The sequence below is a fragment of the Chelonoidis abingdonii genome, chromosome 5 (genome assembly GCF_003597395.2).
Source record: "Chelonoidis abingdonii isolate Lonesome George chromosome 5, CheloAbing_2.0, whole genome shotgun sequence".
Taxonomy (NCBI): Eukaryota; Metazoa; Chordata; order Testudines; family Testudinidae; genus Chelonoidis; species Chelonoidis abingdonii.
Window position 1 is genome coordinate 56,689,986 of NC_133773.1, and position 12,908 is coordinate 56,702,893.

A 12,908-nucleotide genomic window follows, 5' to 3' on the forward strand; every position below is an offset into this window, starting at 1 on the left:
TTATTCTGACTTGTGATAAAAAGAGTGATGAAATTAAAATCACCCAAAAAGGTTTTCCAGGTGTAATAAGCACCAAAAGTTGTACATCAAAATTGAGGAATTGTCAGATTCAAATGGACAAAAACATTGCCTAAGTTCTTTCTAAACTACCCTATACACCAGTCAACATATGAAGAAGCAAATCCTTTTACCCCAATTTCAAGTTCTTTACAATGCAACTACTTCCAAGAGAATGATAGGGGATCTGAAAACTTTGCACAAAACCCCTCCCTTCCATACACCAATATCCTCATCATCAGGGGTAACAGGAGAAATGTAGTTAAAGGGAACTCACCTTAGTTAGAGAAGGGGCCTTTTCTTCACCTGGCACCAGCAGCTTCATCAGACTAGGCCTGTGTCATCTTAAACCTCCATCCTGCAAAAACATGCACACAGGCCACAAGATTGAACCCAATGGTAACACAAAAGAAAACAGGGCAACGACCATTGAACTAGTTGTACGAATTACTTTCACCCAACGATCCCAGAAAACTATTAGAATAATTCATATCTACTTCAGTATGTTTTCCTGTTGACATCAGGATAGTCCACATTTTCATCATCTTTTTACTGCTCCTGTGAACAACTGTCTTCTAACCAGAGTTGAAATTCTGAATGTTGTTGCTGGTACAGCACATGATAATGATGTGAATGTAGTAATAAATTAATTGCATTTAGAACTAATGACAGTACAATTCTAAGGGTCTGTGATTATTATTGCACCCAGATGTACTGCAATTATTTAGTTAAGGTTATGATGTGTGTTTTATGTATGCTTTCTAGAATTAAAACTTTTTTCCCAACACAAATCTTGCTAGCCTCATTTTGATTGTTTAGTCTGTTGGTGTATGGGTTTAAGTGAATTTTACACCTTAAATCTATTATTAGTATCCAGTTACAAGGGGCTGCCTTGTTTGACCTTGGCTTTGTGTTCTTGTTGCCTTGTCTAGTAGGGTGGTCTCAAAATGACATACCTGAAAGGCCAGACCTCCCATTGCAGTGATCCTGGTTAGCTAATTCATGTGTGGGCAGGGGGGAAGATTTGTGTTTGGTTACTGGAAAAAGTAACCTGAGCGCTGTAAACATTGTCCTTGTACATTGGCATACATTTGAAATTATGTGGATTGTGGCAAAGTACATAGTTTTTGGACAAAGGAGGGTTTGTTTGCTTGTTTTGAACTATTATCATTGTAGGATTTTTTTTAGGTGAACTGGATTCAGTCCAGCATCTTGGCATGTAAGCATCATTACATTTTGAGCATTAGTTTTTCATTCATTGCTAGCATACTGGTGATTGGGTATGCATTTAAGCAGGAGCGGCGCCAGGGTTTTTGGCACCCTAGGCGGGGGTCCTTCCGTGCTCCCGGTCATTGGCGGCAATTCTGCGGCGGGGGGGAGTCCTTCTGCATTCCCGGTCTTCGGGGCACTTTGGCAGTGGGTCCCGGAGCGAGTGAAGGACCCGCCGCAGAATTGCTGCTGCCGACCCAGAGTGCGGAAGGACCCCCCGCCGCCGAATTGCCACCGAGGTCAGCAAAATGCCACCCTCCCAAATCCTGGCACCCTAGGCGACCGCCTAGGTCGCCTAAATGGAAGCGCTGGCCCTACATTTAAGAAAGTCAAAGTCTTTGAAAAATTTAATGTCTAATGCATTATTCAGGATATAAATTTTCATCTCCATACAAATATCATTTATCATTTGTTTCTGACCGTGCCCACTCTGTGCTAATTGCTTTACAGACACACACACACACAAAAGTGTAATCGATGTCCCAAGAGTTTTAAGTTAAAAAAGAAAACAAAGATGAAGTGTAAGGCAAATGACAAGACCGTACAAATAAAGTTGTCAAGATGGTTGCCTCTCAATAATACGTTTCATAATACAGTGCTGTGAAAGATGTTAGATCTACAGACTATCCTAGTTACCCTCAATCTTGCAATTATCTATCAGCTGTTTCTTGTTAGCACCTTGGTAGAAGTGGGTAGCAGCTTTGTTTATCAGGTCAGTGAGAGCATTCCACATGGACAAACATAGCCAAATGGTGAGTGTAATTCAGACATGCAGAATAAGCTTCTTCTGCCAGGGGGAATGTGTTCTGTTCCCCATTCCTAGCAGCAGATCCACACAGCTACCTGCTGCTTCTACCAACTAATGAAGTTACTCTTTTAGCCCAAGTGGTAGAGGTTCAGAGTTTGAGTATGGAGAAGATCTGGGGTTTTATCTTTGCTAACCATAATCGGAAATCATTATATAACCACTCCATCTGGCAAATAAAAATTTTCCCCACCACTGTGACCTCACAGACAAATTTACAGTATCAACCATTGCAGAGCCCCACTTCAAAACCTCAGGTCATGTGGTTTCTTTAAAATTCTTCCACAATTGACTGTTTAGGCAACAGCAGAAGAAACCACCCTTACATTAGGATGTGTGGAGAAAATCGAGCAACATAGCCAATGGAGTCTTCTGACCTCACTTTCAGGAGTATGATTGTCTTACATGGCAGTCAGGCTGAGTGAAATCAGGGATGGTTCATTCAGAATTACGGTATCAGATAATTTAACTTACTGTAACATGAGCTGAGAGAGTAGTTATTCTATCTGATCTATTTGAAGTGGTCTATTTTGATTGAAGTTAGTGAGTCCTGAGTGAGATTTGGTGATCATGTGTCTGTGCAGAAGACCTAAGCCTGTGCTAGGATGGCAACAAAGCAAACTTGCTAGGCAGAGGCCACTTTCAGGCAGAAAGAACCTGAAGCTTACAAGATTAGTGTCACCAGGGAAGAGGCTGCAAGTGCAATAGACAGTCAATTCTCTATTTCTGATAGAAGGTACCTCTCACAGACAGGAGGAACATGGCAAAGAGACATGCAATGAGTATCGGGGATTCTATTGTCAAATATTGTTAGCTGGGTATGCGAAGACAATGAGAATCATTTGGAGAGTTGCCTACTAGGCACACAGTGTTGTGCAGATTTCCTGACACATCTAGACAAACTTCTAGAAGGATGAGGAGGAGCCTGTGGCACTGGCATATACTGGTATAAATGACACAAGGAGGTGTACAAGATTAGTTCTGGAAGTCAAAGCTGGATTATTAGGAAGGCTTAAGTCCAGGGCTCTATGGTATCTTTCTCTTGCATGCCTCTGGTTCCATGTGATAGACAGGGGAAACTACACCATCTCATTATGCAAATGAGATTATATGTACAGAGGAGATGGTCATATTGTAGGCCCTAGGGAAGGGAGAGGCTAATATGGAAGAGATAATTAAAAAGGAACCAGATTGCTGGGAAGGAAAATAAAGACGGGTGAAATTAAACTTCTAATCAGAGGAAAGCTGACAATTGCTGAGCTGCTCTCCAGTTGGGTAGAATCTTCTGGTGAAGATGTCAATATCAGAAGATACACTAGGTATCTAGTAGGAAAGAAAAGGTCAGGAATTCCAGCTCTGCTAGAAGGAGATGGCTTGAGGCTGGGGCATCCAATAAGATATTAGGATTTCAGATAAAGAAGATATATAAAAATAGGCACACATTCATAATTAGGCTTGTTTAGATGAACGGTTAGCATATGGTATACTGGGTGTAAATCTACAGTGCTAGCTTGCTGCACATTAACTGTGTGAACCATACTACAGTACCCTAAAAGTTTCCGAGGACACTGTGATCTGTTCTGCTTTGAAATGACAGTAGGTCAATATTACTTATCAGTATGGATGTATACCATATCAGAGTCAGGCATATCTGCACCCATACAAAAAGAAAGGAGACAGGCAATTAAAAAAATTATTATTAAAATGGCACTTTTCAAGAGATAATTGGATCCAAAGATTTACTTGTCACTAATATCAGCAACCGGAAGGTATAATAGCTAATGTTGTGCTTTCTTAATGCTTAGAGGAAGAGGAGAATTATCCTAGCATTTACAGAAAGTAAAACTTCAGCATCAGGTATATTAGTTAAAATGGTAATTAAAGACAGAATTTCCTATAAAAGAAAACTATGCCTCTCCAACCTATTAGAATGAGAGGGTATTAAGGAAAATATGTTGCCATGATATGAGAAATTAAGTGTTGTCACGGATTAGGACTTGATGAAAAGATAGAAAATAAGGAGTAGGAATAAATGCATAAATTTTCAGTATGAACAGAAGTCAGTGGTGAGATGTCCCAAAGACCCATAGTAACGCTACACTATTTATTTATTTATTTATTTATTATTTGGGAAAAGGACAAAGTTATTTAGGTTAATCAACAACAGAGAAAATAAGGAGAAATTCCGGAGGGACCTAAGAAAGGAGTGCTTGATCAGCACAACAGCAAATGGCAAGTGCTAGATAAAACACATTGGAAGGAATAATTTGAACTATGTTCACATGTTGATGGTTTCAAATTAACTAACTCAAGGGAAGAAGCAGGCATCATTATGGACAGTTGAATTAAAACATGTGTAAACATGTTATGTGCTTGTACAACATCTAGCACTATGTGGTCCCAGTCCATCACAGGGACTCATGGGCACTTCCACAATACTACTACTACTAATAAAATAATAATGAGCAATTAATAATTAATATGTTAAATTGTGGAAAGTGCTCTGAAACCATTGTGATGAGTGGCTATGATAGAAGGGCAATGAAAATGGTCAGACATATGGAAAGACTTCCACATATAAAAAGAGGATGTAAAAAACCCACCATTTGATGTGAATATAAGATTAATAAAAGGTGAAATATTGAGATATATAAAATAAAGAATGGTTTGTGGTAGGTCATTTGGGCACTGCCCTTTGCCCTCATATTACAATAACCAGGAGACATTCAATTAAAATAAACTGAAAGGCAATACATTTACAACTAACAAAAGGACTTTTGTTTATTTTACAGAATGCATAATTAACCTACAGAATCCACTACCAAAGATATTGTTGAGGCACAGAGCAGGATTCAAAAGAGCAAACAAACATGTATAGAGATAACATTATTTGTATTATAATAGTCATGGACCAGGACCTTGTTGTGCTAGGTGCTGAACTAAAACAGAACAAAAAACACCCCTGCCCCAAAGAGTTTATAATCTAAGTAGAAGACAAGTGACAACAGGTGGAGACAAACTGAAGTACAAGGAAACTATGAGGCAATATTGGTCAGCAAGAATGGCAGTGCTCTCACCTCAATCATTGTCATTTTTTTTAGGTATCATCATCATCACTACTACACTGGTTAAGGATATTGCCTGCCCATCCCTCCTCCCCCCACAGAGAGAGAGAGAGAGAGAGAGAAAACAACTCTTAGGCTATGTCTGCACTATTGACCTTACAGTGGCAGAGCTGTACCCCTGCAGCTGAGCTGCTGTAAGGTCTCCTGTGTAGCTGCTCTATTTTGGCAGGAGAGAGCTATCCTGCTGGCATAATTTAACCACGCTCAACGAGCGGCAGTAGCTATGTCGGTGGGAGATCATCTCCCACCAATATAGTGCTGTCCACACTGGCACTTTTGTTGGTGAAACTTTATTGGCCAGGGGACTGTTTTTTTCACATCCCTGACCAAAAAAAGTTTTGCCAACAAAAGTGCTAGTGGGGACAAAGCCTTAAGTTCTTATGCTTCAGGACTTAAATCAAACATTGTCTAGGATTAGAAAGAAACTTGCCAGACATAGGTGTGGAAATCCATTCCTTTCTCCGAATCACCCAGTATTTGCCACAGTCTCATGCATGATTCAACTAGACAGACAGTTGTTCTGATCTAGTATAGCAATTCCTGAGTTCCTGTTTATTTTTTAAAAAGAGGGTAGTATCTAATATCTAACCAGGTGCTCCATGGACTTTCAAGGAAGAATACTTCCCCATACAGTATGATAAGTCTTCACAGTTCTGTACTACAACATGTCTGCAAAGCATCTTTGGGCCAGGCAGGAGTTGTTTTGAGTTGGACTGAGCTCCAAACTTGCTTAACCCTACAAATGTGCTCCATTCAGTTTAGCATTCCTTTTTGACACTCGTCTGGGATTTATGATAACAGAAGAATATTTACAAATTAATTTATTCCAAACAAAGGCTTGTGGCTGGGGCGCTTTATGTCATTCCGGTGATTTGAAGCTAAGGTGAACGCTGTTCCCAAGAACTTCAGCTGTTATATCTTTTAATACAACTGTCTCATATGTCAGGCATTTGCCATTTTCAGAACAATGTTAAAATAATATTTAATTGTAGCATTCATGAAGATTTTGGTTAAGGAGAGATGGGAATAGAAATACAGTATTAGATCCATTCTCCAAAAAAAAGTACAGGTTTGATGGTTCAGACATTTACTCTGAAAGTGTTTCTTAAAGCTGTCAACAAAATGAGCCATTTTATTGGTGAACCCACTCAAGTGGACCATAAAATCTCCTTCTATCCAAAAAGTTACTATCCCTCTAAGTCATTTAAGAGAATGGAAAGTCAGAATTAATGTCTAATTATATTTAGTTTAGTCTTAGAACGCAAAATTCTTATCTCATTTACCTAGCCACATGCAGTTACTATTCCCATAAGAGACACTAAAGAGAAATTAAAGCTTTTAGTAAATACCAGCCTAGAGAGTTTCACTTTACAGAAGTACACCACAAAAAGTCCTTTGTAACCACTATGGAAAAACTGAGGGTTTTTTTTTTAATCACAGCACAATCCACTGACTGTAACAGTTTTGTTTTCATTTTCTTACTGTTTCTAACATTGGGTATTAAGGAGCTTTCACTTTTTATCACTTTATAAGGAAAAAACAGTTCAGTTCATCTTTTGACTATTTTCTGAAGCCTGCAGGAAGCCAATTCCTCTGCCATCCCAAAGAAAGTCATACATAATAGAGCAGCTTTAGTCCAGTAAGCCAGTCTTTGCCAATTCATCAGTCAAAGTGTTATGCAAGTGGCCCCCTAAATTGATAAATTCCCACAGTGCCTGTTGACCCAGCTGCCAAGTGCTCATGCAGCAGGTGTTGTTTTCATGACCACCCTGACAGTAATACAAACTGTTTAGCAGTTGCATTGACCTCTTAGCTATTAACATTGATACAGACTCCACTAGGGACTAGTTTTCAAACATGACAGAATTTCTTAAGACTAGAGGTCATGAACGAGTATACCATATAAGAATAAATTTTATAGGTTGCTGAGTTTAAATCTAAGAACAGTGAGGTTTTTTTCCACATTATTCCCATGTAGTAAATCTGGAGACAAGTAACGAGCTTCTGGCATGTCTCCCAGTACTTAAGGTATATTTTTATTTTAGAAACTGTACTTGAAGAGATTCAATACTTATTCTGTGACAAGTAATAAATTGTAATGAAATAAACTTATTTTCACTTGCAATTAGCCCTAGAAAAAAGCAAAGTTAGGATACATTTTGTATTAATGTGTGTTTGTCCATCATTTTAATAACTAAATCTAATATTTTGGGGAAATGAAATATTCTCCTATCCACGTAGCAGTGAAACTCTTTGACATCAGAGTCAGGATTTGCATGGGTATGCCCTATTTCTAGAACAAACAGAGATGCATCTTTTGTTTGTTTTATTCACCAAGCATTTTAAAAATATTGTGCCAAATTCAGCCTTGATGGCACTGCATTCACTTCAGTGGAATTATATGAAAGCTGAATTTTGCCTCCTAAATTGTATTGCTCCATGTATGCTGAATAAAATAGCAACACACATTGCAATTAGTTCCACCACATGCCGAATGTGAATGACTTATCAAGAGATTTATTAAAGATGCCATGAAATGACAGATTATTTTAATGTGAATTTTAATTTATTAAAAGATGGCTTATATTTGTATTCCTTAACTTGCATTAAATAATAAGAGGCTACTCTTCTATTCCTAGTACAGTAATGCATATGTAAATTATTTTACTATCCTGATGTCTCAATTTTCTGAGTATGTCAGACCTTTATAAGACAATGAGTACCCCGAGATCAAATGCAGCTTTTATTCTATGCCCCATATATCTACAATGATCACATAGAGTCATGCATATATACTTTAACAAGCAAGATATCTAATACTGTGCTGTTTATATGAATAGCTCTTTAAGATATAGAGTCTGAACAATTCTAGTTACGTAGTAATTAGCGGCAGCTTTTTTGGTTGACTTCCTAGGGGCCAAATCCTACACACAATCAGGTTACTTGAATGCTTTATAGGTATTAATGAAGAGAAGTGAAAGACTCTTTCCCACAGAACATCATTGGGATAGTGAGCAACTCTGGGTCTACAGTGCCATGTCCTGCAACTTGGAGATTGTGGAGATGTAGGTGATACATGCATAAAGTCACTGACCTTAATCTGGTCCTGGGTTCAAGAAGGGACAGTAGGTCAATAACTTTATGGATCCCAATCTATTCTCCACATCTGCCCCATCCTCCATGTTCTATGTCAGGAGACACAGAAGAACTACTCATGTGACCAAAATTACAACATGCTTAAGTGTTGGCATGATCGGGCCCTCAGTCAGATCCAGGACAAATTTTACTTTTGTGGGACCCAGTTCAAAACAATTGTTCTGTGTCTGAAAACATTCTGCTCTTAAAGATCTGAAAATCATAAATTGTAAGTTCTGCGGGGCAGGAACTCTCGCTTATATATACACATTTGTACACATTCAGCAGTGGTCTGATCTTGAGGAATGCTTTTGGGCTCTACCATAATATACATAAGGAGTATTAGTAAGATTTTTCATATACAACTCAACAATCATAACAGGGTTTTGTTTCACCTGCCTGTTTTAATCAATCTGGTCACTGGGCACTTTGCCCTCTTTGCCAACCTGAATTTTGCCATCTTCCTTTCCACTCCAGCCCAAGTAACTAGTAATGTAATCAATGCTGATGAAGCATTACAAGTACAGTTTACTGATAATTAATATTAGAATAAAAAAATCAGAGTTTTATTCACAAGTGTGAACAGCAGAGGGAAAAATTTGAAATTGCGTAAGTGGTCAAACAGGCTTAAGTTGATATAAAATACATGATTTCCACTACATTAGTAGAATACTAACAAGACAGAACTTACCTACCAGTGCTAACACTGATCAAGCTGTTTGATTAAATTAAAAAAAAAATCAATTCATGAATATTTTCACAAGTAAAAGTTCTGAGTTCAGTTTCTATCATTTCTAAGGTCAATCTTTACTTCAAAATATTTTTCAGATAACTCAGCACATCTTCATTTTTACATGATTCATTCATACATGCAAGCCAGACATTCAGGCACACAGTTTTGAGACACCTTTGGAAAATTTGGCCCACTGTGTCTATCTGAAATTAAGCACATTATAAAGAGGCTATGGGAAGTCTCTCTACCTAGGCCCTGCCTGTGTACTAGCGGATTTTCCTTTATCACCCCTCTTCCTGCCACCACAAGTTATGCTTTTATTTAATATTAAGCCTTTAAAATGCACTTCTACTCAGAAAAGGGACTTTATTAAACTGCAGCCTGATACTCAGTGCATCCTCCTATGTTTTATTACTATGATTGCCATTATCCATATAAATACTTAATCCTTGCTTAAAATCCTACTGAGCTCAGACTTCAATGATAACCTGTTGAAATGATTGCCACTAAGCTAATTGTATATTGTACAAAAAAAATTACATTTACCAGTTTAATTTTTTCCCTTGAATCCTCCTTCTCTTGACACTATGAGAAACAGTCAACGGGAGTACTCAATTTACCCTGTCCACACAGGCCCATTTTGTATAGTTCCTGCATGTTCTGAACAGTTCTAATCTTTTCATTTGCTCCACACATGAATATTGTTCCAGACCTTGAAACAGTTTTCAGCATCAGGCTCCACACTGTCACTTTTTATTTTATTTTTTTAGATAGGGCAACAAGTGTAGAAGTCAGTATTCATAATAAGGACATAGCACTGATTTATAGAACACTATAACATTTTCAGTACTGTTTTCCATCCCATTCCGAGCATATTACTTGTTTTTGATTCAGCAGAGTTTTCACTGAGCTGTCCAAAAACTACCATGTTCTTTTTCCTAATTTAAAACCCAAGAATGTGTATGAGGACCTCAAGTTATTTCTTCCAATGTGCATTATCTTATATTTGCCAACATTGAATTTCATTTGCCATCATGCTACCTATTTACCTAGCTTTTTAGATCCTTTGGGAGTTCCTTACAGTCTTCATTAATCTAAGTCATTTTGCTATACAACCAATCCCATCCAGTCTCCCTCTTCAAGCAAGCTCCCATTCCAATAATCAACTTACCCATTTTAGCAGCAAGCCTATGGCTGTCTCAGAAATTAAATTCTCTCAGTGAGAATCCCACCAACCCCCAGCTGCTAAATTCTTCCCTGATGACCAGATCCAGCCACTAAGTTTCCAGTGAGCGACATGTATGGAAATGCCTTCCCCACCACTGGCATCACTTTCGGATCTCATCCCCTTATGGCCCAAATTTTGATTAACAAATCCACTTCACTCAGCTGCCAAACACTGCGGCACTCATTTAGTTCCAATCCATCACATGCATACTCCCTTTAAGGCACCTGAAGGTTTCTTAGCGTGAGTCACAATATAGCTCAAATAAACACAAAGGTACACCATGAATGTACAGTAAGAGATCAAACATTCAAATGAAAGTTTCTTAGTGATTCTCTCAAGAAAAATACTAGGAAATATAATGCAAAAATTGATGCTAATACTATGTTAAAGCTGATTATTTAAACGAAAAACACAGAGGCAACTGAAAAATTAAGGATATGACAATAATATGGGTCTGCATTTCCTATGAAATTATGTTATTTGTTATATAGGTGGTGGGCTCCATCTCTTCTTTGACAAGAAAAGCATAAGGCTTACATGTACATGTTTCACAAGATGCCGGTGATGGAATTTTATAAACAAAATATATCAATGAAATGGATGTTTGAGGCCATATGACATGTGAGATCTATAGTTACAGTTACTCCCAAATTAAAATTAAAACCATATTTAATAAATAATAAATAACTACACTTGAACTGTATTATTAATAGAAAATTCTGCGGCTTGGTTTGCTTTACCATTGGAAAAGATTCCACTGAATCTATATCCTGTAGGACTTTTTAATGTATTGTATGATGTACATTATGTTCTTCTAAGACTTATTAGTTGCCAGAGTGATGAATAAATAACGGATTCCCTGAATTGCATGCTGTTTGAATTAAAGACTTGCAGAAATATATTTTTCTACAAAAACATATGGTGGCCATGGCTACTGCAAAAAGCATTAGAGTAATTTCTTTACTGCAGAACATATTCTGTGCTTTTGTAAATATTGAGCGCCATTGAGCATCTAAAATACTTCTATCTAGAAGCTGGCAGAAAAATTACATTACATAAAACCTATGACATACAGAATCCTGCAAGAAATATTGGTGCTCAGCAGTAAATTATTTCTGTCAATTGAACTCGACATCCCGCAAGGTATACTCTCCATATACACTGGCATCAAAACTACAGCAAAGTTTGATTTCATTATGAATGCACAAGGCAAAAAAAGCTGGAGTGTCAAATGGAAGCTGTACAATGCGGTAGTGATGTTGTTAGATGTTGCAAAATGGCTGCACGAGTCATAACATACGACATAAAATACCTCCATTCAGAGTGCTCTCTGCAGGTAAAGATCAGAAACCAGGCACTTAGTTAAAAGAAAAGCCAATAGAAACAGGAGGCAGAGAGAGTTTCTAGCCTGGGGTATCTGAGCACCTACAAGAAAAGTCCATATATTCAATGGAAGTCACCCAGCAGGACTGACACCAAGTTTCTGAACAGACGAGACATAGAAAAGCAGGACCAGTGGAATTTTAAGGTTTCAACAAGATATACTGTTAATCGGGAAGAGGAGGAAAAGAGTAAAAACACAGAAAGGCTGAGACACCGTCAGCTATTGTAGTTATATCTCTTTGGTACCTCTTCTCTATTTAAATTAGATAACATCCCATTATTGTCTATATAAAATTTCCTACTGAGTAATGAAATAACCTTTAGTTATCACTCTAATTTTAAATATTTAGTATTTTTGTGTAAAATATACCTTTGCACCCTGTAAAGGCTGGCACTATATGATCTCGGCTAAAACATCTAAAAAAGAACGGTGCTTTAGACATGTAACAGTGAGCTAAAAATGTGCCGTCTTGGACTGGCAGGGCAATGTACATGATGAACTAATGGGCCTTTAACTACTGTGCTTCTATGACAGTTATGTGATGCCAAAATCCTAATAAGGGGCTCCCTTAAAAATCATAGAATTGTAGGACTGGAAGGGACCTTGAGAGGTCATCTAGTCCAGTCCCCTGCACTCATGGCATGAATAAATATTATCTAGACCACCCAACAGGTGTGTGTTTAACCTGCTTTTAAATGTTCTGCCTTAGTTGGCAATATATGTGATATTCCTCACCAGACTCCACCATCTTCCTCATCCCTTACCAAAACCACCACTAACTTTGTATTCCTTCCAATTCCCTCACCTCCTAAAGATCCAGCTGTTCCACACTCAATCTATAAATCCTGCTCCCCCCACCCCATATGCTTCCCTCTTTCCACCATATTATGGAGTTTTCTCTAGGTGTCTCCCCCTACTTGAATCTTCTTGAACTTCACTGCCTTTTGATTCATTTCAACATCCAGTTCAGAATTGTTCTAAATTTTTTTAGCCCTCCAGCCTACATTATTTCTCTCTATTGCCCTTCCATCTCCATACACTTGCCTAGCAGCAGCTTTCTCTTTCCCTCCACACAACTATTATTTTATTCTCACTGTTGGTGAGAATCTTCTAAAATCCCTTAATCTCTTTCAAGTTCTGTCCAAAAATCCCTTTTGTCCCTTTCCTATACT

The 12,908-nt window shown here is 38.0% G+C and overlaps 2 protein-coding genes across 4 annotated transcripts in view; one reads left to right on the forward strand and one right to left on the reverse strand.

The window, feature by feature from the left end:
* HHIP (hedgehog interacting protein) overlaps positions 1-12,908 on the forward strand; it is a 96,739-nt gene that overhangs the window by 77,059 nt on the left and 6,772 nt on the right. The gene's annotated exons all lie outside the window — the stretch shown is intronic.
* The window catches only part of ANAPC10 (anaphase promoting complex subunit 10), a 265,850-nt gene that overhangs the window by 69,188 nt on the left and 183,754 nt on the right, over positions 1-12,908 (reverse strand). The window contains exon 6 of one of the 2 annotated variants that reach the window (XR_012655959.1): positions 335-415. Coding sequence is in view for 1 of the 2 variants with exons in the window: in XM_075066309.1 (XP_074922410.1) it covers positions 398-415 (18 nt within the window). In the remaining variant the exon portion in view is untranslated. Of the gene's footprint in view, positions 1-334; positions 416-12,908 lie in introns of those variants that run through there. The other variant, XM_075066309.1, reaches the window with a different exon arrangement.